The sequence below is a fragment of the Amblyomma mixtum genome, chromosome 2 (assembly GCF_055824585.1).
Source record: "Amblyomma mixtum isolate Tamu chromosome 2, ASM5582458v1, whole genome shotgun sequence".
Classification (NCBI taxonomy): Eukaryota; Metazoa; Arthropoda; class Arachnida; order Ixodida; family Ixodidae; genus Amblyomma; species Amblyomma mixtum.
The window spans coordinates 155,178,965-155,204,455 of record NC_143013.1 but is presented as its reverse complement, the minus strand read 5'-3'; the positions used below and the strand labels follow the sequence as shown (position 1 = coordinate 155,204,455).

The window sequence follows — 25,491 nt, the reverse complement described above, 5'->3', positions numbered from 1 at the left end:
CAGCTTCTTGCCTTAAAGGTAATGCAGTGTGTGGAAGAATCGGGATTTAAAGTTGTACGCCTTGTTGGAGATAACCAGAAGTCCAACAGCAAGTTCTTTTCAAACCGGTCGGGTGGCCCCATACAACCTGTTGCTGAGTAAGCAATGCTAGTTCAAACGTGTGCATGCCTTCATTGTAAGCATGTCGTTTAGAACTTCCACCACAGCTAGGCTAATTTCTGTGAAAATAATTTTTTTCAGGCATCCTCTGGACTCAGATCGTGAACTTTTCCTGTCTTTTGACTATTGCCAGATAAGGAAAAACATCAGATCCCAGTTCCTTTAAGTGAAGAGACTATTCAGAAGAAATGGAAAATTCATCCTTCCAGACTTCTTAAGGTACAAAGATGTCATTTCTGCTTTAGCTATTCAAACTTGATTAATGTTTCGCCTTGTTACAGACTGCTGTACAAGATTCAAGAAAAGCAAGGTGCCTTCAAATTGGTGAGGTGCCTGACCAAGAAGCACCTGTGGCCGTCAAATTTCGAAAAAAATGAACGTTAACAGGGCTGTTCAGGTTTTTTCGCCACAGGTAAAGTATGCAAGCATATAGTTTGTTGGCTTTGTAAAGGATCCTCGGTTCAAATGTAAAGAATCATTTTCTGGGTTACTGCACGCACTGAATAACATTTTTCCTCCTCGACTTCGCAGCATTAAGCAGGGTGATTAGCTATATTAGAAGAATGATTATCATTGACTCTTATTCTCGTTTAGGTCACCACAGTCCTGCGATTTTTGCAGCAACATCGTCAGAGCCTTGGAGCTCCTGGCTTCGGCGACTGCTTGCCAACTGTGGAATTCAAGGAATTGGTACACAAATGGTTTGTGCTCCATAATATTAAGAGCACCACTGTCCACTGGACAAGCAGAGATGCCTTGAGGATGCCATTTTACTCTGCAGAAGATGAGAGGTGTGTCTTAGTTTCGCTAATGTTTATGCTGACCATATTTTACTGATTTATGGTTTTCTGGGTTTAACTTCTTAAAGTGACAAAAGCTATGAGCGATGCCATAGTGGAGGGCTGCAGATAATTTGAATCGTATGGGGTTTAGCGCATGTTGATGTGGCACAATACACAGGTTTCTAGCATTTTGCCTACATCAAGATGCAAACGCCGTGGCCGGGTCTTTCGGGTCAGCAGCCGAGCACCACAACCACTCAATCATCAACTTATTTTACTGTTGAAAACATCGATTTGTAGAGTTGAATATTCAAGTTTCGGCTTCTAGTGGGGAGCTAATGGAAAGCAGGTTTTCTTTATTAACATCTACTGAAGAGGTCTTTGCTGCTTTTCTTGTGACATGCGCTAATTTACTGCTCTGCAAACCTTTCTTTTTCAGACTTTCATGGCTAGAAAACGACTTTCTGATGTACTTCAAGGAATGGAAAGAAGGCATAACATATAAGATGGAATTCCTGTCTGACGAGACATATGAGGCGCTGAGAGTGACTAGCATGTCGACAGTGCAGTGCACAAAGTTCCTCTTAAACTCCGGGTTTCATTTTGTGCTCACAGCTAAGTTCTCAAGTAACGATGTAGAGCCACTATTTTCTACAATACGACAAATAAATGGGGCCAATGACCAAACCGATGCCTACGCAGCCCTATCGTCTCTACAGAAATTATTGGTGACTGGAATCATCCACGCGTCATCCAGTGCCAATGCTGGGAGTGTGGTGGGCTCGCTAGGGAAGACATCAAAACTGTCATCAAAGGCCACTCCCGACAGTGGTATCAAGAAGCTTCTGCTCCCACATCTCGCTGCACTGGAGCGTTATCCAAGTATGCAGGTACAACCCTTTAATAATTTGGGCTTTGTATGCTAAATGTACACATGCAGCTTCTAAATTCAAAGTGAAAAGCTAGAAGGCCTGGTGCCATTTCCGTTATCGAAGATTTAAGGATTCTGCTTCTCATAAAAGTAGAGATATTGATCTAAAACAGTGAGTTCAGGTGCTGTCCCAAAATAACCTTTAGGGTCTGAACGAAGGGATGAACGACGTACGCTTCGACCAAGAGGAAGGGACAGCGTTCATTCTGCACTTAGCTATGCCTGAACGGTGACCTCCGAAAAGTGTTGTCGCCTAAACAGCTCAGTCTTATAGCCATTGACAAATTATCTGTTTGCCTGAATTAAGGACATATTACCAATATTTGGGCACTGTGCTTGCGAAAGGTTGATTTAGGACTGAAATGATGCCAATAGCATTTTTCAGAGTAAGTGTCATTAAGTTCCAATTTGCCTTCATTCTTTCAGGTGCCCCTGAACGAAGCCTTCGAGCCAGCACACTGGCAATGATTGCTGGCTTCTTAGTGAGAGCCGTGCAAGACTGCATTGCATGTGGGGGCTGTATCATTAATTTAAGGGCACCACCCTCTCAGTCTACTACTACTGCCATCATAGCAGGCATGGACCGGGGAGGGCTGTCTTACCCTACCTTGGCTTTCGTAGGGTTCGTCAGCCGCCTGGAAAGTGCTGCATCAAGTGTGGCTCCTGTACTTGTTAGGGGGCCAAGACCGCTTAAGAAGTTTGCTGATCTAGTGCTGCCGTCACTTATAAAAAATCCACTGTTTGTGTGCTCGAAGGACACCACAGAGCCTCACAAAAGGGCCCTGCTAAAGCTAATTGTTCACAAGTTTATGAGGCCATTTTTGTCAAATTTGGCCTCTGATCTCACAGAACAGCACGCCACACAAAAATTGATTAATGCCAAACCGAAATCAAGAAAGGTCTTAAAAGTGTGAGAATCTGGCTGACCTGAAATAAAGTTCTGGCCACGACCGGCTTTTGTGTCTGGCAAACAAGCTTTTCGAGTCTGGTTTTATTCATTTTTCATGTTGAGTGCATCTTGAAATCATTAACAATCGGGTGAACGCTCCTGAAAAGAAGTAAGAAGTGTGCACAGCGGGCTTTTTATTGTAGATTGGTGGAAAGTAGCGCGGCTTTGCCCTGGGATGCACCTAGGTACAGAGCAGAAACAACTGTGATGAAATTGTGCAGCTGTGCACGCAAGAAAAAAAACAAAAACGCCGCTCCAGTAGCACCAGAGCCGCGCCCACCAGTACAACCGCTCTTTGAGCTTGTTTTAGCTGCAAGGAGAAATATTACCGCTATCAGCCTTTAGTCAGGTACAGGTTTTTGTGGCTATACAGGGGAATTGCTACGAGCGCGAGACGCCTGCTTCTGCGCTGTTCTCGCGCACTCATGAGCGAAGGACTCGGGCGTGTTAGCTGACAGCTCGCGAAAGCTGTCTACGATTATTGCACCTGATGAACATTAACACGTCTTTGCCGTGCGTGCTTAAAAAACGATGCGGTTTAACTCTGCGTACCAGCACCACGCCAGCGCAAGCGTACTGAAGCTAGCAAAAGCGTGCGCTGCCGAAATGATGGTAACTTGTGGCGCCACCTGTCGCGGCGCGCCGTCCCTACTGAAGAGTCACGTGATATTTACGCGGACACGCGCCTCCGTAGGAGCCGGCGTAGTGAGCAGGTCGCGAGTAATAAAGCCGGTCGTGCTTATTAAGTAGTTTTCAAGAACTGGTGATTTGATTACATTCGGAGCATTTTCCTTAATGTTATTCACTAATTACATGTAACTAAAGAATGGTCACTAATTAGCGGTCGTTACTGACTCCGTTACTACCTCCAGTAGAAGTACCATTCATTTGATTATATTTGGAGCATTTTAGCCATTTCATGCACTGATTACTTATCACTAATTAGGAGTCACTAATTAGTTGTCACTTTTTGGGCCTGTACTACCTCCAGTTCAAGTACCGTTCATGATGGTATTCTGATTACTTTAGTCATTTTGTTTACTAATTATCTCTCACTAATTACGAGTACGTAGTAAGGCGTCACTGATCAGTCTTCCAGTACCTCCAGATCAGATACCATTCGTTTGATAGCGTTTTGATCTTTTAATTATCTAACCTTCAGTAATTAGCTGTTAGTAATTGGGGGCTGCCATTTGGTCCTTTAGTGTGTGCAATTTAAAAACCGTTTTTTTTTTTCATTTGGTAAAGTTTGAGCCATTTCATACATTAATTTTACTCAAAGCTTTGATGTCTCCAAATGAAGTACTAACAACCCTATCGAAAAATCTCATATATATGTGTCATATGTGTCTGGTTCATACGAGATTATGGAATATGTGTCATATGTGCGATATGTGTCATATGTGTCTGGTTTAAAATTATTGGGAAAGGAAAGGGAAGGGCTGGGGTGGAATTATAAGACAATTAACAATAGCTTCCATTGAAATTATTGAACTAAAGAAAGTAAAAAAAAAATTTCGGACGCGAAAAAAAAACTACGGCTGGGTCTGGATTCGAACCACTGACCTAGAGATCTACAGCTCACTACACTAATCACTACACCATGGCTTTTTTTCTTTATTGCATTTTCACAACGGGTACAAAGAAGTGAAACTTGTCAGCAACACTTGCACTGACACAGCAGGTTAAAATTTTTTCAGTTCAACCAAGTCATCCAACAGATTTAACCAAGTTGGCTGATCAGGCAGTGCCTGATACACTTCCTTCAGACGTATGACACATTCAATGAAATGCTCGCGTGGAGATCTCACAACTACTTCTGCATTGTTCATTTGTGTCCTTGTTTTAGTGTCATAAGGGATGTCCTGTTTTCCTACCGGTAAGAACCTGATGCCATGCGGGTGTAGCGGTAAATCTTTCTTTAGTGTTCTTTGAAGCACATCCCAGAAAAAAACCGCATCCCAACAATCTAAAAAAACGTGATCTATTGTTTCAGGTTTTTTACATAGAAACCAATCTGTTGACCAAAGGACAAAGAGTCCTTTATCATGCTTCCATGTTTTGACCGACAGAGTTCCGGTATGAAGTTTGAAGAAGAAAGTTTTCAAAGATGGGTAAACTGGCATTCTTTTAACCCTTTTGAGCACATCTGCTCCTGGGCCTCCGCAGTTTGACAATCGGTAAATGGGTACAGGGAGCATTGACTCAATTAAATCTTTATACAGATTTTTTTACAGATTAAATCTTTATACACCACGGCTGACACGGTAAACTGTTGCGTTATATTTGGATGACAAGACTTAGGCTATGCTTCCCACTACTTTAGAATTCGACGGTTAGGTGCGAGGTCAAATGTCTATTTGTGAGGTTTAAGGAGCTGAACTACAGCCGATTGCTCTTCCACTGATATTGTGAATCTTGATGAGCTCTGTGATAAGCACTGAAAGATCTCATATTTGTATGTATTTTAATTTTCACAGCGCCTGCACCATTCATCGTAGTACTCTCATTGCGCACCTATTGTTAACTACAGTCGGAGCTCTTGCATGAAAATACCTGGCGTTATTCGCTCAACAGCTAAACTAAGCCCAGAAGGCAATATTTGCCTTCTAGCTGAACGTTTGTCCAAGCACATTGGAAACGCCTAAAACATACTGTTTGGATAGCCGCTGTTTACAACAAGAGGGCACAAGCAGAGAATCAGGGAGAAAAATATTTGAAACAGGCCAAGAGTTTTTTTTATGCGCTGGTTGGGCACTTGTTAATGGCTTGTTCATCCCTTCTTTTCCCCGTGTTTCAAACAGCAAGGCCCACTCTATAAGAGGCACTCATCAGCGGCTATCTGTTTCGCAGGAGATTGATGTAAGCTGATACGACGCATATCGGAGCTCTTGTGTACGCACGAGTGTCGCGTTGCAGTTGAGGTATGCCACATATGTAATAAGTGCATACAAGTCACGTTTCCGTAGCGCGTGAACTACTATATATGCAGCACATGTGTTCATCTGTGACATTTGTGACGCGTATGAGCTCGTACGTGACACTTAAGAACTCGTATGAAGCATATGTGCTGATACGAGGCGCATTTGTCGACACATATGGCTCATATGATGCCCATATGAGTCCATACGAGGCACATATGTGGCACATATGAACTCGTATGAAGTATATATGTGTTCATATGAGGCACATATACTGACACATATAACTCATATGGGCTGCATACGAGTTCATATGAGGCACATATACTGACACATATAACTCATATGGGCTGCATACGAGTTCATATGAGGCACATATACTGACACATATAACTCATATGGGCTGCATACGAGTTCATACGAGAAACATATCTGTCACATATAGCTCGTATGTAACACATATGGAATCATACGAGACACATATGAATTCATATGAGATTTTTCGATAGGGAATGTCAGTTAAATTGAGTGCACTTTTGCTGTTCTGGCCGCCTTTATTCTCTAATACATTTGCGAAATCACCATTCACTAATTACCAGTTGGGTGATTCAACATCTCATTTCATGGCACTATGAAGCTTCAAATCAATGCAAAAATGTGTTTCGCCGAAGAACATGCTTTTCAGAGGGGCACAAACACAATCCAAAATACCCACAAAGTAACTTCCAGCTCTACCAATGCTTTTATTAGCATCGATGAAGATCTGTTAACTCAATGAGGCCGCCCTCAAAACGCGCGCCAGCTTTCGATGCTGCGGATTGGCTACGGGCGCCTGGACGAAAAAGCGTGCCGTGTGCAGCGCTGGGAGCCGGCGGGCGAAAAGAAACGAGGAGTAAAGTGCCGCGCGGAGGAGAGTGTCGCTACTTTCTTTTATCAAGGGACTTTACAGAAACCTGCGTTGCAACGCCATCTACAGGCGCAATCTCGGACCCAGCCAGCCAATCTGTGACCTTTAATTATCAGCAGGCATGTCGCTTGGCTCGTTTCAATGTTTCAAAAATGCGCTGCTTCCACGACAAGTTAGCCACGCGCGCGCGGGCGTTTGATCGCATCATGACGGTGCAAGCGCCGGCTCTCAAGACATATCTCGAACGCGCATTGAAAAAAAAGAAGAGACAAAATGAAAAGATTTGGTTTGGTTTGGTTTTATTGGGGTTTAACGTCCCAAAGCGACTAAGGCTATGAGAGACGCCGTAGTGGAGGGCTCCGGAAATCTCGACCACCTGGGGTTCTTTAACGTGCACTGACATCGCACAGTACACGGGCCTCTACAATTTCTGCTCCAAAGAAATTCCAGCCGCCGCGGCCGGGATCGAACCCGCGTCTTTCGGGTCAGCAGCCGAGCACCACAACCGCTGAGCCACCGCGGCGGCATACAAAATGAAAAGAGGGCCACCAGGTTGCTACTGCTGCGGCGCCGCTGGGCATTTTGGCGAGCAAAATCACGAAACATCGAAACGAGTAAAAAAACATGCCAGCTGATAATAAAGGTCACAGATTGGCTGCCTGGGTCCGAGATTCCGCCTGCAGATGCCGTGGAAACGCAGTTTTTCGCTGCTCCGGCTCCGGTCGCAGGGGGTATACCACTTTTGTCACCGATAGTACACAATGTGTTGCCCCCCAAGAAACTAAATTGGTAACACACAAAGCTTTAATTCGTCCACTTTTGGAGTATGGGTCGATAATCTGGAATCCTCATAAACAGCCCGATATCAGTAATCTGGAATCCGTCCAAAGGAAAGCACTGAGGTTTATTTGCCGACGGTATGACAGAAATTTTTCACCTTCATCCACTCTTCCTGCCATAGGCCTTTCCCTCATTTGTACTCGCCGCGACAATGAGTTTTAAAATATTTTCATAGTATTGTTAATTCATCGCGCTTTGCTTCATTGTCTGAGTATTTCAAACTTTCAACATCTTCATTTACAAGGAGCTACCACCCACTGAATGTAACACAAGTGTTCAAATTTAGTTTGTTTCCTCGTGTTATCGAACGATGGAATTCTTTACCCGGTGATATACGCTCCCTGGAACCAAACCTATTTTTCAACGTTATTGGAAATCTGGAATTAGTCTGTTAAATTACTGTTCGGTATTTTAATGGCATTCACTTCTGAATATGTGGTCCCCCTCTGCCTTTTCTTTTTTTTCCTCCCACTCCTGCAATAGACCCACCGGGGCTGCAGTATATGTAAATAAATAAATAAATAAATAAATAAGACAATTTTGTAGAAAAGTGCCAGTCCCTTTCCTGCCTTGCACATGTAGGATTCCCCATCCGTGACGAACAAAAGCACCTTGTCATATCTACCATTTCCTGGTCATAGAAGTTCCAGAGACGAAGTGAGAAAACTCTCTATCGTCGAATGGCTCACTTTTTCAAGAACTTCTGCGTTGGTCAGGATTGCTTGTCCGGCTTCCTCTGGGCTCAATGCTCCGACGATGAAGTTGGCCACATACCGTCTGCTAGCGTCCGCGGTTTCGTCGACTGACACCCAAATATAATTGTCCCAATTTCATCCCTGCCTCTGGCTAAAGCATCCTCGTAGCACTCTTTCGCGCATCTCCTACGAGGCGTTGAATCGTGTGGAGAATATTGCTTTGTGTACTTTTCCAGAAAGTTCCGATGGTCACTGTTGGTTAGTTTTTACAACGGGGTATCTGCCGCCAAAAATGCTTGACAGAACTTTTTGGTAAGTGACGAACGCTTTGCTGTCGAACTACGGCTGAAAGCCGCTGCCAGTAGGAGCTGCGATGTCCCCCATTTCAGTCGCTTCAGGTTTGCAATATGCTTGATGCTAACGATGTGTTGCGCTACATGGCATCGCCTCTCACTTTATACTGAAGTTTCGTGCATTTTGCAGAAAAGCACAATTCCATTGATTGAAAAAAAAAACATCTCCAAACTGCGAAACCCTTTGCCTGCAACGAGCGCCTCTCGATGCCTTTTCTTTCGTCATGTCAATACGAAGTGAAATGCGTAGCGCTGAGGAAGCAAAGGTTGTGAGCCCACTCAAGTCAGTGTCGCCTGTTCTGGAAGCGGCAGGCAAAAAGTGGGCATTCTCTGCGCAGGGGTAGGCGGCTTAGAGTCGACCGAGCGAAGAGCGAGCAGTGAGCGCGCGAGTGCATGCGTGAGTCTTGCGCGCGTTTGGCGACGGTCCGCGGCTGGACGGAGCGTGTTGAGGCGATGGTCTTTGGCTGGACGGCTCCAATTCGGGTGTCGAGTTACACTCAAGCAGGTTATATAACCTCTTTGGTTGCGCCAGTTCACTTCGAGAAAAACGTTTTGCGAGACCGGCGCGTTTTGTGCGTGCATCCGCGCGCGCCTTTCAGCACACTTAGCCAGATGTCTTAAAATTGAAAAACGGCACCGAGGAATTTAGGCATTAATAGGCAGCAAGTGCGGTTAAAGAGGTAGTATTTAGTAAAAAATAACTAAAAGGCGGGCAAGTACGAAAATCCCCCGTTTAGGCCTTTATAGGCATGTTTAGGCAAATGCCTAAAGTTCCGGGCCATAGTCATGACGTCACGCGCAAGCGCAGCTGGCGGAGCGCCAGCACTGACACGGCGGCCGCAGCCACGCTCACCGCGCGAAGTTCCAGGCAAGGCGAGGCCCCATCCCAGCTGCAGCGGTTGCCATGAGAACGGCTATGCTCTCCGGCACCCACACGGCTGAGGCGCAGCCACGACGGCGGCTTGAAGCCTGGCGCGGTGAAGCTATCGCTATTGTAGACTTTAAATGAATTTATACCTCAAACACACGTGTTTCTGAAGGCCGCTATCTTTGCGCGGTGTCGGCATGCTGAGTCTTTGCCCTCGCCCCTCGTCACTGTCTATCGCAACGCTGCCGCCGCGCTGCCTGTCTTTACAGCAGTGATGATGACTAGCACGTTTTAAATTTAAATAATAATACAACAGACGGCGCCTTTTTCGTGCCGGCAGAGGAGCGCCGACCATTGAGCGTCCAAAAAGTGTCTGCACAAGGAAACTCCTGAAGACGCTGAAATTCAAAACTTTCACGCCAGATATTTATGCTTCCACTATTTCTGAAGTGGCATCCTTAACATACTATGAATACCACCCCTTTATAGAAAGCACCTTTCAGGTCCCCTTTAATAAGCAAATCGTCCTGCCCCTCACCGAGACCCCAAAAAGCAAAAGTGGCTTGCGTCAGGACGATTATTCCTTCCGGCTCCTGCCGCACTCACAAAAGTGACGACGCTGGAAGAAATCATGACCAGACTGAACGCGACCGGTCAGAGATTGACAGAACTTTTCAGGAGACAAAACAACAGAGCACCGGAAAAGGTCGACCTAAACGAAAGCGTGAAGATCTTCTCGGCGCTGCAATAGTGTCATATCGTGGCTAACGCAGAAGAAAAAATTACAATATGGAAAAGGAACTGTAGAGGATTTAGAAAAAGGAAAAACGATTTCAACATACAAGTAATGCAGCATAACCCCCCCCCCCCCCCGCCTGTAATAGCAGTGCAAGAAACTACAACTTTTCCGAAGATAATCAGCTACGACATCATAGTAGATGAAAGATTCAAAAAAGTGGCCATTTCATGTCAGAAGGGGGTCACTACGCGCAAGCACACCACACCAGAAGATCTAGAACACCTTTTAATAGAGGTAATACCTAAGAAGCGCGGGGAGAAGAGCCTATTCGTACTTAACATATATTCACCACCGCGCAAGAAGAGACATGACTTCAGAGAAATCATTAGAGCGGTGATCGGCCTAGTAAAACAAAACCACCTTGTGATTGCAGGAGATTTTAATGCTGCACGCAAAGAGTGGGGCTACAAGATGAATACAAAGAAAGGAAAAGCCATCCTAGACAGAGTGTACACGCACGGGCTGGAAATCGTTACCGATAGCAGACACCCTGCTGGAGTCTGAAACAGCTTTTCGAGAGACACTAGCCCTGATTTGACCATCACAGGAAATATCCTAGACTACGTATGGTCTAACACCGGGGAGCAGTTTGGAAGTGACCACTACGTAATTCAAACGCAAATTAAACTTACAAGGTTCAGCACAATCCAGACAAAGACAAAAATCCCAGATTGGAAAAAAAATCCGAGAACATTTGAAGAATGAAGCCGGAAGAACTGCGATAACGGACATCGAAAAGTGGACCAAACGACTACTGGAGGTCCACAGAGACAATACTATGGAGCTAGAGGTCGCCGATGAATTTCCACGTGCGGATAAACGATTGCTACATCTTTGGGAGGCTCGTAGGGGGCTGACGAAAAGATGGAAGAAACAAAAACATAACAGGCAACTGAGACTCACAATAGCTCAAATCAATAATGAGATAGAAGACCACACCGAAAACTTACTTAGAGATAATTGGCACCAAATTTGCAATGGACTAAACCGCAACTTGCGTAGCGCTAAAAGATGGGGGCTGCTCAGGCACCTCATAGACCCGACAAAATCGAAGAGAGAAAACAGCTAAACGATAGAACGTATCACGCACCATTTTCAGGGAACGGATGCCCAGATTACAGATTTTCTTTGTTCCAGGTACGTCGGAAGCACGCAGGTGCCACCCTGCACCATGGTACGTTCAGGGACAAGGAACTCGAAGCTGGATGACCCGATAAAAGAATACGAGGTATACGCGGCTGCCAGGTCATTCACGAGAAACACAACACCGGGGAAAGATCAAGTAACAAATGCACTGATCAGAAACCTCAGTGATGACCAAATCGAAAGCCTGACTGGACTAATCAACGAGCACTGGGAACAGGGCACGGTCCCGGCGGAGGGGAAACACGCTCAGATTATCGTGATACCTAAACCAGGGAAGACACCCAGTTTAGAGAACCTTAGGCTCATATCACTAACTTCATCCCTAGGTAAACTATACCAGAAAGTGGTCAAGACTAGACTGAGCAACTAAATGGAGGACAACCGTCTGTTTCCGGATACCATGTTCGGGTTCGGAACGGGGCTCTCCACGCAAGACGTGATGCTCCAGTTAAGAGACACGGTACTAAAACAAATATCGGGAACTCGAGAAGGCGTAATCTTGGCTGTAGACCTCAAGGGGTCCTTTGACAACATCAGCCATAACGCCATTCTCGCAGAACTCTCGACAACAAACTGTGGGGAGATTTTCGCATACGTACAGGCCTTCCTGTCTAACAGAACAGCAGCGATCGGCGTCAACACATTAGGTCAGAAAAGAATACGATGCCAAACAGAGGGACACCACAAGGATCCATCATCTCACCATTGCTCTTTAACATTTCAATGATTGGATTAACTAGGAGACCGAAAAACATCAAAGATGTAAAACAATCAATTTACGCGGACGACATAACAGTATGGACGACAAAAAGGATCGACGGGAGACAAGCAAGAAATACTGCAAAGAGCGGGGGATGAGATCGGTAAATTTGCTTTATTTAGCGGGATGCAGTGCTCAACAGAAAAATCTCAATTTATTAGACTTCACTAAAACAAAGAGGACAGGGGAACGATAGAATTAGAGATAGGTGGACAACCCGTAAGAAGGACAAATAAGCTTCGCATCTTGGTAATGTGGCTGCAGGGGAAAGGCAAACGGGACCATACCATCCAGCTCTTGGAACACTCCACGAAACAGATATGCAGGATCCCCAGTAGCACAAACGGGGCTCTGAATTGCGGGCCCCTGTGGGCCCAGCACGGGCTGCCCATGGGGGCCCGACGTGGGATATTTGCAGGATTTGCAACTCGGCATCGTGCGGGACCCATAGGGGCAGCCCCGTGGGCTTGCTACATAGGACCAGCAGGGGACCCCTATGTCTAAAACGATAAAGGGGGCTTTCTCGGTCCCTTGTGGGACCCACAGGGGCAGTAATGGGCTACTCAGAGGGGACCTGCACGGGGGCTAAGGTGGCAGTGCAGGGGGAGCCCACATGGGCTAACCCATGCCAGGCCCACATGGGGCCCTCTTGGGCTAGCCTGCCCTGGGCCCACTTGGGCTTGCCCGCCTCGGGCCCACTTGGGCTATCCCCGCCTCGGGCCCACTTGGGCTAGCCCGCCTCGGGCCCACTTGGCTAGCCCGCCTCGGGCCCACTTGGGCTAGCCCGCCTCGGGCCCACTTCGGCTTCCTGTGCATGGTTCACCTACGCCGTCTCCACAGGGTCTACCAAACAGCCCTGTGGGCTTCTTAGGGGACAGTTATCGGAAGTCAACAAGGGTGACCCACATTAACCCATAGCTGTATGCCTTTGGGCCCGCCGATTTAGGCATTTTAGGCTTAGCTTGCCAACTGCTTTGTTCACTTGATCAGTACTTTTGGTGTGCCTGTTACTGCTGGAAATACATTCCACATATCTGACATCACAATGCAACCCCAGGTGGTTGAAATTTCCAGAGCCCTTCATTCACTCCGGCGTCCCTCATAGCATGATTCGCTTTGGGACGTTGAACCCCTATAAACCATAAACAATGCAAGTAAGAATGCTTCTTATTGATTTATTGTTTTTTCAAGGTGTTTTGAAAATTCGTTTAGAAAAAAGGAAATGACGGAGCAACTGTCTCACATATCTGGGTGGACACCCGAACTGCACCTTATGGGAAGGGAGGAAGGAGGGAGTGAAAGAAAAAAGGAAGAAAGAGCTGCCGTAGTGGATGTCTCCGGAATAACTTGAACCACCTGGGGATCTTTAAAGTGCACGGACGTTAAAAATTCCCTGATGGTCCAAATTATTACGGAGAGTTCCAAACTCAATTTTGGGCGTTCTTATGCCCCAGTTACAGGGATGAAAGATGGCCCTCCTTCATTCGAGCCCTTCGGCCGCCATCCCTGTATCTTGCGCCCCGAAGAAATGCAGCCACTTGCTTGTTTATGGTTTCGACAGTGGCTGTGGGGACCCTGCGCTGTACAGCCGCTGTAAAAGTGAACAAATAAACATACATATCAAATTGATATTCGGTGGGGTGGGTTAAAATCATTTTGCACAGTATGACAATCACGTCTTTCAGGAAATACTTCATAACCATATGCAATGCTTCAATGCGCAATGCTTGAAATATCAGCAAATTGCTTTCGCTATTAATATCCAGCATACAGTGAAGCATAACCAAAAGGTGCATGAGCCATTAAATTCGGATGTATACACTTAATTGATAGCAGAAGTGCTGAAAACCACACAAGATGATGGACTGAAAATAGCTTTTTCCTACAGTTAGATGGTGTGTTCACAAAATGTCTATAATCCTCATAAGATTCACATGTACTCACCAACAGTTGCGCTGTATAGCCGTAGAGTCTTAAAAGCCTGCTTCTCGCCCCGCCCCTCCAATGTATACCTCAGGGCCACAGGGGTTTTCACCACCAGCTTCATTATAAGTTTGGTCGCCTCGTCAGCGGTGTCGCCGCCAATTAGTGCAATTTTTTTTTATCTGAAATGGATTATGCAGATTACATAAAGTGAATATGCCATGAAAACTATACAATGAATCTTTCAGAAAACTGCCTCTTTGAGGAGCCATCTGGAAGGCTAGATGAAATCAGAAACATGGAGAACAGGGTATACAAATGACTCAAACACACCTATGATCACAGTGGTTTGACTCAGCTTTCCGATATCAGAATTCCCTGTTCTTATATACACCCATCTTTACATCACATTAACTTCCTTTCATGAACGACTCAATGGCATGTGCTTCCCTAACAATAAGATGAGGGGAAAAAAGTGACGCCATTACTTCAAGGCCACCTTGAACGAGGACGAGTTCTAATCTGGAGCTACATGAGTGATGTAAGTGCATAATTGTCAGCTGCCATTATGCACAGCAAGGCTAATACTTGTGCTAATTTTTTGTAGTACGCTAGATATGGACTGCAGCAAATCCTCATTCAACTGCACTTGTATAAAATGAAGCTTTCAACTCCAGAAAGACAAATGCAACACAAGGCAATTTCTCAACTCAATTCTATGCATCAAAATTTCGTAAAAAGGAATCATTATGTTGCCTGTAGTTCATAAGCGCAATTGAAGGAAATGCAATACTAAGGCAAATATTAACTCAGACAACTATGCTATGCTTATGATGCCAATAACAGAATAACAATTTTTCAAGTTCAATATGTTGTTGGTGAAAAGAATGAGGTGTAATTAATTCAACTGCCATTTATTCAGAAACTTGAATAATTCGGAATGCCCGCATGGCACAAGCCAATGCCAACATAAACCTATGACATCGAAAGCTGTTGAATTCAAACAACAGCACTCACGCAGGTTAATCTGAATGGCTTCCCAACAGTGCGCATGTCAAAGTACGACCAGCACAACAAGTGAGTGACCGAATAGCCCCCTTTAAACATGAACCATGATGCCGTGCTGACCACCCAACTTTAACATGCGGGTGCGATGACAACTGTAGACTCCGTCACCAAAACAGACAATCCAGCCGCACAGTTTCTGCCTGGCATTTCTAAGCTACACGTCCACCTGCTGCAACCACAGCTGTGATCCACACATTTTCAACACTGAATGGCAAGTCACTCGTGTACTTTTTTTTTGAGGCACTTAGCTCTATCGTCACCTGCATGTTACTCTCGCTTCCATCCGCATGGTTTCGTCGTTCTCCTAGCGTGCCGTATCCGTGCAAGCACCACATGCTGCTCTTCATAGCTAGCGCAGTGGGGTCTCCTCACATGCGAAGCTGCCACCGGTATTGTGCCACACTAATAAAAAGTCCACTGAGAACCTTTCCACTGTGAAAGAATTTTGTTCGGAAGCTTCTAAATGTTTGCACACAACGAAGCACTTGACAGAGCCCTGGAAAATCACTGCTGCACAGTTTTCTATGCCAAAAGCAGGCAACGATGTTTCAGCTCCTTGTAGAAAAACTTTAGAAATCGTTTCCTTAGCTTTTGTCTTTTCTTTCTGGCCTTTAGTCCGAACTAATGCGCTTTTACAGCATATTTTTTAGCATAGCACCGAGTTTCGTCTAGACCGCAATTCGGCTTATGCTACAAAGATATGATCTGCAGAACAAGTCTGCTTTACTTAACCTAAAAAAATAAAAAAAAAATAAAAGTTAATCTCAAAGCTTCTAATGTAGCTTTCAACAAAATGCGTATCACTGCAAAAGGTCACTAATTTGAACTTCAAGGGACAGGGAAAGAAATTCAAATTACCATAATAACCTGAAACACTGACAGAACCACTTGCACCACAGTAAATATATATAGTGAAAGAATGGGCAACAGTCCCATGCATTTCGGATAAGAACACAAAAATGACTACTTTTCGCATTTCCATGAATGCTTTGTTTTATGCGCACTGCCACCAATGTCAAAGCAGAGCATCTGATTGGTAAGTGTCTCCCTGGAATCTTTCACGGTGCAATGCTGCCGTAGCGGTGCGTCATGGCAGCGTCTCGTACGAGCAGGTTTCACCGCGCAATGCATGAAATGACACTTGAGTGCACAGTTTGGAAGAATAAAAGAACCACGCAGATGGAAGCGAAGGAAACGTGCAGTGCCACCAATGAGCATTCAAAACAGCCCTGAGCTGAGCTTGGTTAGCTGGCTGATGCACTTCCGATAGCCGCTGTCGCCACTGGCTAGCATGAAGCTCATAAAAGCAAAACCAAAACTAAGTGGGCTCGGCAGCAGCACATCGAGCACAATGCTCAGGAACCCATTTTGCTTCATTGCGCAGGTTTTGGCCGTCTTGCTGCCCGTACAACCATCATGCCTCGGTTATGATTTCTTCGAAGTGCCTTCATATCAAGCAAGTGACGTTTGCTTCGAGACTCCAGCACGTGCCACCCTTTGCTTGATTAACCACCCCAGCGTGCCTATCACCACCGTTTCTGCGACTGCGCCATCACTGGGAACGTCACATCACGAGGGTATCGACGCCTATATAAGAAGCTCCTCATCGCCGCCGGCATCCAGTGGGCTCGGCAGCAGCACATCGAGCACAATGCTCAGGAACCCATTTTGCTTCATTGCGCAGGTTTTGGCCGTCTTGCTGCCCGTACAACCATCATGCCTCGGTTATGATTTCTTCGAAGTGCCTTCATATCAAGCAAGTGACGTTTGCTTCGAGACTCCAGCACGTGCCACCCTTTGCTTGATTAACCACCCCAGCGTGCCTATCACCACCGTTTCTGCGACTGCGCCATCACTGGGAACGTCACATCACGAGGGTATCGACGCCTATATAAGAAGCTCCTCATCGCCGCCGGCATCCAGTGGGCTCGGCAGCAGCACATCGAGCACAATGCTCAGGAACCCATTTTGCTTCATTGCGCAGGTTGGTAACTATTTATCTGCCAGTTGCTATCGTAGCGATAACCGCTTTCTGTTGCTGCTGCCCTGCCCACTGTGTATAAAAAATGCTTTGTCGTACGTTTATTCTTTCCAAGACGATCTGTTAAAATGTGGTGACATAGAATCAAATCCAGGCCCAGATATGACAGAAAAGGAAATGCTGCAGCAGCTACTCTTGGGCCAAAGCACCCTGGCGTCGTCTGTGAACGACATTCTGGCAAAACAGGGTTCTTTTGAAGAAAAGATAGATGGCTTGACAGATAGGATTAAAAATCTTGAAAATGAGGTAGCAACGATCAATACTTTAAAAACGGAATTGCAGGACCTGAAGTCGACTGTAACTAAAATGGAAGGCACCATTACATACCTGTTAAATAAAACAGACGACCTGGAAAACAGGAGCCGTAGGAACAACCTACTTATTTTCGGAATAAAAGAAGAGAATGAAGAATCAGAAGCAGAGCTTAGGGAGAAAATAACAAGGGAAATTTTTGACGAGAAGTTAGGAGTGGCAATAAACAGTATAGAAAGGTGCCACAGAATAGGTATGAAATCAACAAAGAATCGCCCTGTCATCATAAAATTGAGTGACTACCGAGAAAAGGCTTCAATAATGAAGGCATGCCCGAAGTTGAAAGGCACAGATTTTTCGGTTAGTGAAGACTTCTCAAAAAGAATTCGTGACGTCAGAAAAAAGTTATGGGAAAGCGCATCTCGGGAAAAGAGCAATGGTGCCAAGGTTAAGCTGGTGTTTGACAAGCTTAGCATCGACGGTAACATGTTCGGATGGGATAATGCAAGAAACACTCGGTATAAAATCCCGAGGAACCAAAAGTGACACCAACAAGGGAACAGTCTGGTTTTCAAAATTCTTAACATAAACTGTCGCAGCGTCGTAAACAAAGCTGCAGAACTCGAAGGCATGCTGTTCTCACATGACGCGGACGTTGCCATGCTTACCGAGACCTGGCTAAGCAATGAAATATTTGACAGTGAATTTGTACCTAAAGATTATAAGGTTTTTCGTAGTGACCGTGACAGAAGAGGTGGAGGAGTGGCAATTTTAATGAAATCATCATTGCAACTTTTCAGGATGCCTGATGCTCAAGGCATTGAAGCCATATTTTGCAAAACATACATCAAGAGGGTTCGCTTTGTTCTTGGTGTTTTTTACAGGCCTCCCAACTCTTCTGTTGCGGTCTTGGAAAACTTAAGAGCATATTTACAATGCCATGTAAAAAGAGATGATAGACTAATACTGGCTGGTGATTTCAACTTGCCTAATATTGACTGGCACACCTTTTCATCATTCTCTGCCCATAATGCTGATACTGTAATGCTCGACATTGTGTTCACATTTAACCTGCTGCAAGTAGTAAATAATTTTACGAGAATGCAAGGAGCCGCGGGATCAATTCTAGATCTATTTTTTGTCAGTGGTGCCATCCGCAATTTGGTAGCCTGTGAAGTCGCAAACGGAATATCCGATCACAAAGCTGTGCTGCTGAGCTTGTCAAATGTGTACCCAGATCGTCAAACTAGCCTGCAATTTTTTCCCAATTTTTCGCGTGCAGAAGACGAATCTATTCTGGACATGCTTGATTCATGTTATGAGAATTTCAGGAATAGCACTGATAGTGTGAATGACCTATGGCTTACTTTTAAAATGATCGTCTCCCATTGTATTGCCCGTTTCGTTCCCAAAATTGCAAAAAAGTCTGTGTACCGCAATCCTTGGATTTCTCGGGAGACGTTACGCTTGCAGCGAAGGCTTAAAAGGTTAAAAAAGAAATCAAGCAGGAATTCATCATTAAAACCAATTGTGGAAGCAATTTCAGAGGAACTTAAGCAGAAAATAATTTGCGACAAAGAAAAGTATTACGGAACGCTCCTGCCCTAGTTCATTAAAACGTCTCCCGAGAGATTCTGGCGCCAAATCACGCCCAAATCTTCTTCCACGAACGAATTCATAGTAGACGGCAAATGTGTGCGTGATGAGGCTGTTGTTTGTTCTGCGTTCAACAAATTTTTTCAGTCAGTATTCACAGAGGATAATGGATGCCTGCCCAACTTTTCTGCAGCACTCCCTGCCATATCTGATGTTGTAATTTCAGAGACTGGTGTTTGTAACTTGCTTTTGAACCTTGATGTCAAAAAATCAGCAGGTCCCGATAACATACCAAACACTTTTTTGAAGCGCTATGCGGAGTGGTGCGCAAAGTACTTGACAGTAATATTCAACAGATCTTTACATGACGGATCTTTACCGGATGACTGGAGGACAGCCGCGATTAAACCTCTGCATAAAACCGGAAAAAAAGCACACATCGAGAATTACCGACCCATATCTCTAACTTCCACATCATGTAAAATTTTAGAACATATAATTCATAAACATATATTAGGTTTCTTGGAACAGCACAAAGTACTTACCGATTTTCAGCATGGTTTCAGGCGTGGGTTTTCCACAAGTACACAGTTAGTTGAAACTGTGCATGACTTTGCTCAGTCGATTAACCAGGGAAAACAAACAGACGCAATATTCATGGATTTCCGTAAAGCATTCGATAAGGTGTCACATAACAAACTAATTCATAAATTAAGTTATTACATTAAAAATGACAGGATACTTGCATGGATTAAAGCTTATCTCTCGAACAGATGCCAGTTCGTCACTCTGAACAATATTTCTTCAGCAGTGTCCGGGTTATGTCTGGCGTCCCCCAGGGATCTGTTTTGGGACCACTCTTATTTCTTTTGTTTATTAATGACATTGTGGCAGATCTTTCAGTTCGCGTGAGGCTGTACGCGGATGACTGTATCCTTTATCAAGTGGTGTCTTCAGTTGACGACCAGGTGCGTCTAAATAATGACCTAGCGAAAGTGGTTGCGTGGTGCAACAAATGCCAGATGTGCATTAATTTTGAAAAAACCGTGTTCATGAAAATTACAAACAAGAAAATGCCTCTTCATTATGTGTACGGTACTAACAGCATATCATTATTAGAAGTGACAGAGTATAAATATTTCGGCCTATGGATTACTAACAACCTTTCGTGGTCAAAACACATAGACGCTGTAGTAGCAAACTCAATGCGGAAGCTATTTTTCTTGAGGCGCTCCCTAAAGTCATCCCCATCTAGTGTTCGTCTATTGGCCTACAATTCTCTCATCCGTCCATTACTAGAATATGCCGTAATCATTTGGGACCCTTTCACGTTAACAAACATTCAGAAATTAGAGCGAATACAGCATAAAGTGGTTAGATTTGTTTTTAACTCATATGGCCGTGCATCTATAAGTGAGCTCGTGAGGAGAAGTGGGTTACCCCCCGTCACTGAGCGCAATCGTGTTTGTCGACTAAAGTTTTTTTTTTCCAGCTTATAAAAGGACATTATAAAGTTGATACCTCTAATTATTTTTCTTACTCCTCAGGTTATAACACGAGACAAAGGCATGCACTAACAATCACCCCTTTGAACGCGCGAAATAACTGCTTTAAATATTCTTTTTTTCCGAGGACAATTAATGGTTGGAATAAACTTAATAGCGAGACTGTTAATCAAAATTCTTTACTTCTGTTTGAAAAGTGCCTGTAAATGTTGTGAATTTGTGTGTGTTTATATGCTTGTATTTTGTTTTGTCCCACCCTGCTATGATCTGTACAAGATCGCAGTATCTATAAATAAATAAAATAAATAAAAGTGGTCAGCCTATTCTCGGAGGTGAGGCCGTTCGTTTTTTCGTCATGCCTGCAGCTGCCTGCACGTCAGATGTTCATGCTCATCTCTGCAGCATGCAGTTCAGGTTTGGGGAGGGCTACCTTGATGATTGCTTACCGTGCTGATCATACCTGGCTGCAGCTAGCCTTTAAGAGCCCGTTCCTATTAATTGGTGCGAGACCCATAGCATGCACATCTGTGGGCTTTCGAACCATGGCCGTTGGCGAGGACCGTGCCAGCAGCTCAAATTTTTCGGATTTATGAATTAACGGAGGTTGAATTAACCAGCTTTTAGTTATAAGGCTCAGATGTGACACGGAACAAAGCAGGCAGCTGGTGCCCCCTCTGTCCCTGCCCTCTGGCACCCATGGCTGCCATGCCAGTCATGGCACTGATTTTGTCATAGAGTTTCACGGTTTTACCTTCTCTCTGCATTTTTATGGCAATGTAGCCTCGTGATATGACTGAATAGGCCACCATATCGTGGGGACATTTCTCCGGCCCTGAGCCAGGCACCAGGCAATCGGGGCGTGGCGGGGCATAGTTAGAATTAACCATGGCAGAATCGATTCACGTTCGAATTGACAAGCTTTATTATTACATATATGCTTCTACAGAGCTTAGCCGCAACAAGTAGTACAGTTAAAATTATCCAAAATTTCATAATAATGACCTACAAACTAACGAGATTTTACTAGAACTACTTCAGGAATTGCTCCCATATATTTCTAACATCACTTGAGAAGACAAAAGATGGCAAGACAGCAAATGTTTTCTTACCAGAAGAGCCCTGTGATCTTTATCGGATAGAGCCTCTTCAATGTCGGCAAGGCTTTCCAATGAGGAGGCAACCATTACTGCGTCACTTCCCGCCGTCTCCTCTAGTGTCGCAGAATGGTTGCCTTTCAGTTCTTTGATATCCGATCTTATTTCTAGAAGCAACTTTACGATGCGTTGATTAATGCCTGAAAAAAAAAACACTTTCCTAAATAAGAAAGCATGAATTCATCTGAAAGTATAGCTGGACAGAGCAAACATAACAAACATGCACATACAGCTGACTCATTAATTTTAACTCATCTAATTCAACCTTTCCTAATACAAATTTCTGGCTCACTCAAACAGAACCTTTGTTCCCATCAACAAGTGCAATGGTCTTAACTCAAACTCTGCAAAACTTAAAACAGGAATTCAGTTGCCTTCAAATTATTAAAGGGACCAACAACTGACCAAAATATGTTATGAGATTATGATGGAAATGAAAACAAAATCATATTGCACGCATGACTGGCCTCTGTGGCATATCGCTCTTCATAAAAATAAAATAAACTGTGGAGGGTCCCTATTTAAGCGGTGCAACACACGGGCAGCACTGTCATAAAACATCCTCCTCATCAGGGTCTGAACTAAGGGCTCGGCTATGTAGCGCAGAAAACTTTTCAGGTGGCGACCGCTACTTATTGCCTCCTTTTGGCGTCATCATTGTAATGCCTAAACTGTCAATAGAATCTCTTTGTTTTCTTTTGAACAGCTATTCACTTAGCTCCTACATGTGATGCATTCTGCATGACCAATAAGCTGTTTTTAAATGCTTTGTTAGTCAAATTAGTGAAATCAAGCACAGTGCCTAAGTGAGGCTGACAGCTATAGTAAACGCCCGCATACAATATGAGACTTCTTTCCAGATTGTAGCATGTTAAACTTTCAGCTCATATTAAATGCAGATCCAAGCAATTTTCACCTCAAATTTGTAGTCCCAGTTTCATATTATTCAGTGCTATCATCACCACACTTCCAATGAAAGGAATCATTACCTAGCAGTACTCTCAGTATGCAGCTTCTACCAAGTTTAGACGTTTCTATTTGGATGACTTTTCACCATGTCACTGGAAGCAAGATTGCATCTCGCATGATGTCTGGATCATGAAAGCTGTACATAGCTGCTTTTAAAACAAAAATATCTTCAGCTGCCACAAGCAAAGGTACCCCGTCAAGCACCGCTACATGGTCTGGATAAGATAGATTCCATTTCATCAAGCTGACTTCGCGACGCCCACCTTATTAAAACAAGACTACCGCATCTAGCACCGTGTTGGGATAGCAAAAGAAGTACTAGGCTTCTTTTAAATGGAAAGAAATTGTAGCTGCTGAAAGTATAGGTGCCATTTCACACGCTGCTGCACAGACTGGATGAGGTAGAGAAAGCCTGTTGTTACCGTTGCTGGACAGCAGACACTTGGGTCAGCATTCCCAAGGTGTCCATAGATTGTGCTTCCAACAAATGTGGGATATCGGAATGATGCTGAAGATGAGTTTCTCTCAAAAGATATCATTGATAAGGGACTCCATGAAGACTACACCTGATGACCACCACCACTGAAGCACCAACTGCAGAACAAGTACTAAATGCTTTCAGTGAGCGTTTGATACTCTCATTTTACGTGGAAAAATATGACGGGGTTATTGCTTTGTCAGCCCACCCGCACTACATTTATAAAGATGACCTTGAAGTGGAGTAACCATTGCTAAGATAAACTAATCTTGAAACTACCCCCCTTGTGAGGAGAGGTCATTTGCATTGAGGTGCTGGTGCTGGAAAAAGCAGTGCTTCCAGAAAATTTCAGCTTGAAGTCAGTTATCACAAGCAGCAAAGCAGTCCCATCTTAGGACTACACTGCCATGTGGCAAAAATTAGTTTATTCTCTAGTCAAAGGTGTCAGTAAACAAGTAACTAAGCAACGGCTTTCATTAGAGGCCACAATTTCTAAAGTGCATCTTTGTAACTTAAATGCAATGAGCTTAATACGTAGAAACTAGTTTCAAACCTACTGCTGGTCACTGTAATAATTTCATTTCTGTCAGCAGAATATCCTCCCTTAGTCATTTATACCATGTTCTTTGGCTTTACAAAACTTTGCAAACGTTTTGGCTTGTCAAAGCTACATTAATGATGTGCACTGCGTATACACTGACCATGACTAAAAGAAAAAAGGCTGACTGTATACACTGGCCAATGCTGTGTTCCTATAGCTCTGTTAAAACAATTTGTCACCCATAAATAACAGTCATTGAAATATAAATTGGTCAACTCACGTTGCTGCTCGGGTGAAATGCCTTCCTGGCCTGCACCTGAAATATAGATAATTATTAAACACTTCTGTTTATTCACAAGGGCCGCCGCAGTGGCTCAGTGGTTATGACGCTCTGCTGCTGACCAGAAAAATGTGAGTTCGATTCTGGCCGTGGCAGTCGAATTTCGATGGAGGTGAAATTCTAGAGGCCCATGTACTGTGCTCTGTCAGTGCGCATTAAAGAACCCCAGGTGGTCGACATTTTTGTAGCCCTTCACTATGGCATCCCTCATAGCCTGAGTCACTTTGGGACGTTACAACCCCATAAACCAACTGTTCATTCACAGTAGGCAAATTACCTTGCCTCGCATTATGCCAGAAACTCAAATTTCTGGTTGATTTATTGATTTATTAGGGTTTAACACCCCAAGGCAACTCAGACTATGAGGTATGCCATAGTGGAGGGCTCTGGATAATTTCGACCCCCTGGATTTCATTAATTAGCATGCACTGACATCGCACAGTACACGGGCCTCTAGCATTTCACCTCCACCGAAACTGCAGAGATGGTCAAGCACAACGTTTGGGACATCTGGAGTGGAATGACCCAGCTTCAAGGACCACTCGACACAAATGCATGTGCTAGCAAAACATCAGGTGTGCAACCATTGACCAGCACATCTCAGTTAATGACGCATTTGTAACACCCCTGTCAAGCGTGCAAGTTAAGTGCACTTATGGAGGGTGCCCTTTGGCACCTGGAGTAATGCTTTAGGCTATGCGGTGCTGAATGGGAAAGCAAACTTTACTTGCAGTAAAAATTTTTTTTAATTTTTTAAGAGGTCGATGAAAAGGAAGAAGGACTTGTAAAAACTGATTGTTTGGCATGACGGTGCAAATAAAACAGGCTTACAGTTTAAACAATGAAACAAAATCTAAATTGAAGAAACACCAAGACCCACCAAGACAATCCACAATTTCGACAAAAACAAGAAGGCGGCATACAGCGGAGTTGCATCTGATCGCTTTACTTCGTTGTGTTGCTTCGCTTGTGGCTATAACGAAGAAATTTTATTTTAAAAAACAGCGTTACAGCAAGTAAAACTATGTGGCCTTCAATGTATGCTCTGTAAACACACTCGAACCCGAGTTCGATCTTCGACCAGTGCACTTATGTTACACCATTTAGCTGTGCTGGAGTTTACTTTTACCAAGTGACACTCTTCTAAGTACACCTTATTTTGAGTGCCTGACAGGGGTATAGCCTAAAGCTTACAACGAAAACATTGTGTGGGTAATTAATGATGGGCAGCAGGCCCATGAAAAATACCAAATGGACCATGACGATGAGCCGGGGGAAGAGCAAAGTGGTAACACCCCGTGAAGCCTTAGAAGTACCTTTCGACGCAGTACACTATTAGACTTGACAACAAAAGATCAGTCATAGTCGCGCATTTTTGTGAGGTACACCACTAAAAAAACTACCCATTTTAGAGTAACAGCATTAAGGCTCTCATTCAGCAGACAACCCGGGAATAGTATTGTTTCCATCGAGCGAAAAATCATGACCATGCCTCTGGCAGGTAGTTAGCAGGT

At 44.3% G+C, this 25,491-nt stretch overlaps 2 protein-coding genes across 7 annotated transcripts in view; one reads left to right on the top strand and one right to left on the bottom strand.

Moving 5' to 3' along the window:
- The first annotated feature begins 517 nt into the window (after positions 1–517).
- On the top strand, positions 518–2,786 carry LOC149361341 (uncharacterized). Its single transcript, XM_089569502.1, has 4 exons — positions 518–571; positions 754–950; positions 1,381–1,823; positions 2,299–2,786. The coding sequence occupies exons 1-4, from the start codon at positions 533–535 to the stop codon at positions 2,784–2,786; spliced, it is 1,167 nt and encodes a 388-aa protein (XP_089425628.1). The 5' UTR covers positions 518–532.
- Positions 2,787–11,264: 8,478 nt separating this feature from the next.
- LOC149361339 (uncharacterized) overlaps positions 11,265–25,491 on the bottom strand; it is a 111,259-nt gene continuing 97,032 nt past the window's right edge. For 4 of the 6 annotated variants that reach the window (XM_089572668.1, XM_089572667.1, XM_089572669.1 and 1 more), the window contains 2 exons: positions 23,918–23,953; positions 21,634–21,789 (listed from right to left, as the gene is read on the bottom strand). In XM_089572668.1, the coding sequence (XP_089428794.1) occupies positions 21,769–21,789; positions 23,918–23,953 (57 nt within the window). In that variant the 3' untranslated portion in view covers positions 21,634–21,768. Of the gene's footprint in view, positions 13,702–14,054; positions 14,216–21,099; positions 21,790–23,917; positions 23,954–25,491 lie in introns of those variants that run through there. The other 2 variants (XR_016288950.1, XM_089572666.1) reach the window with 2 other exon arrangements.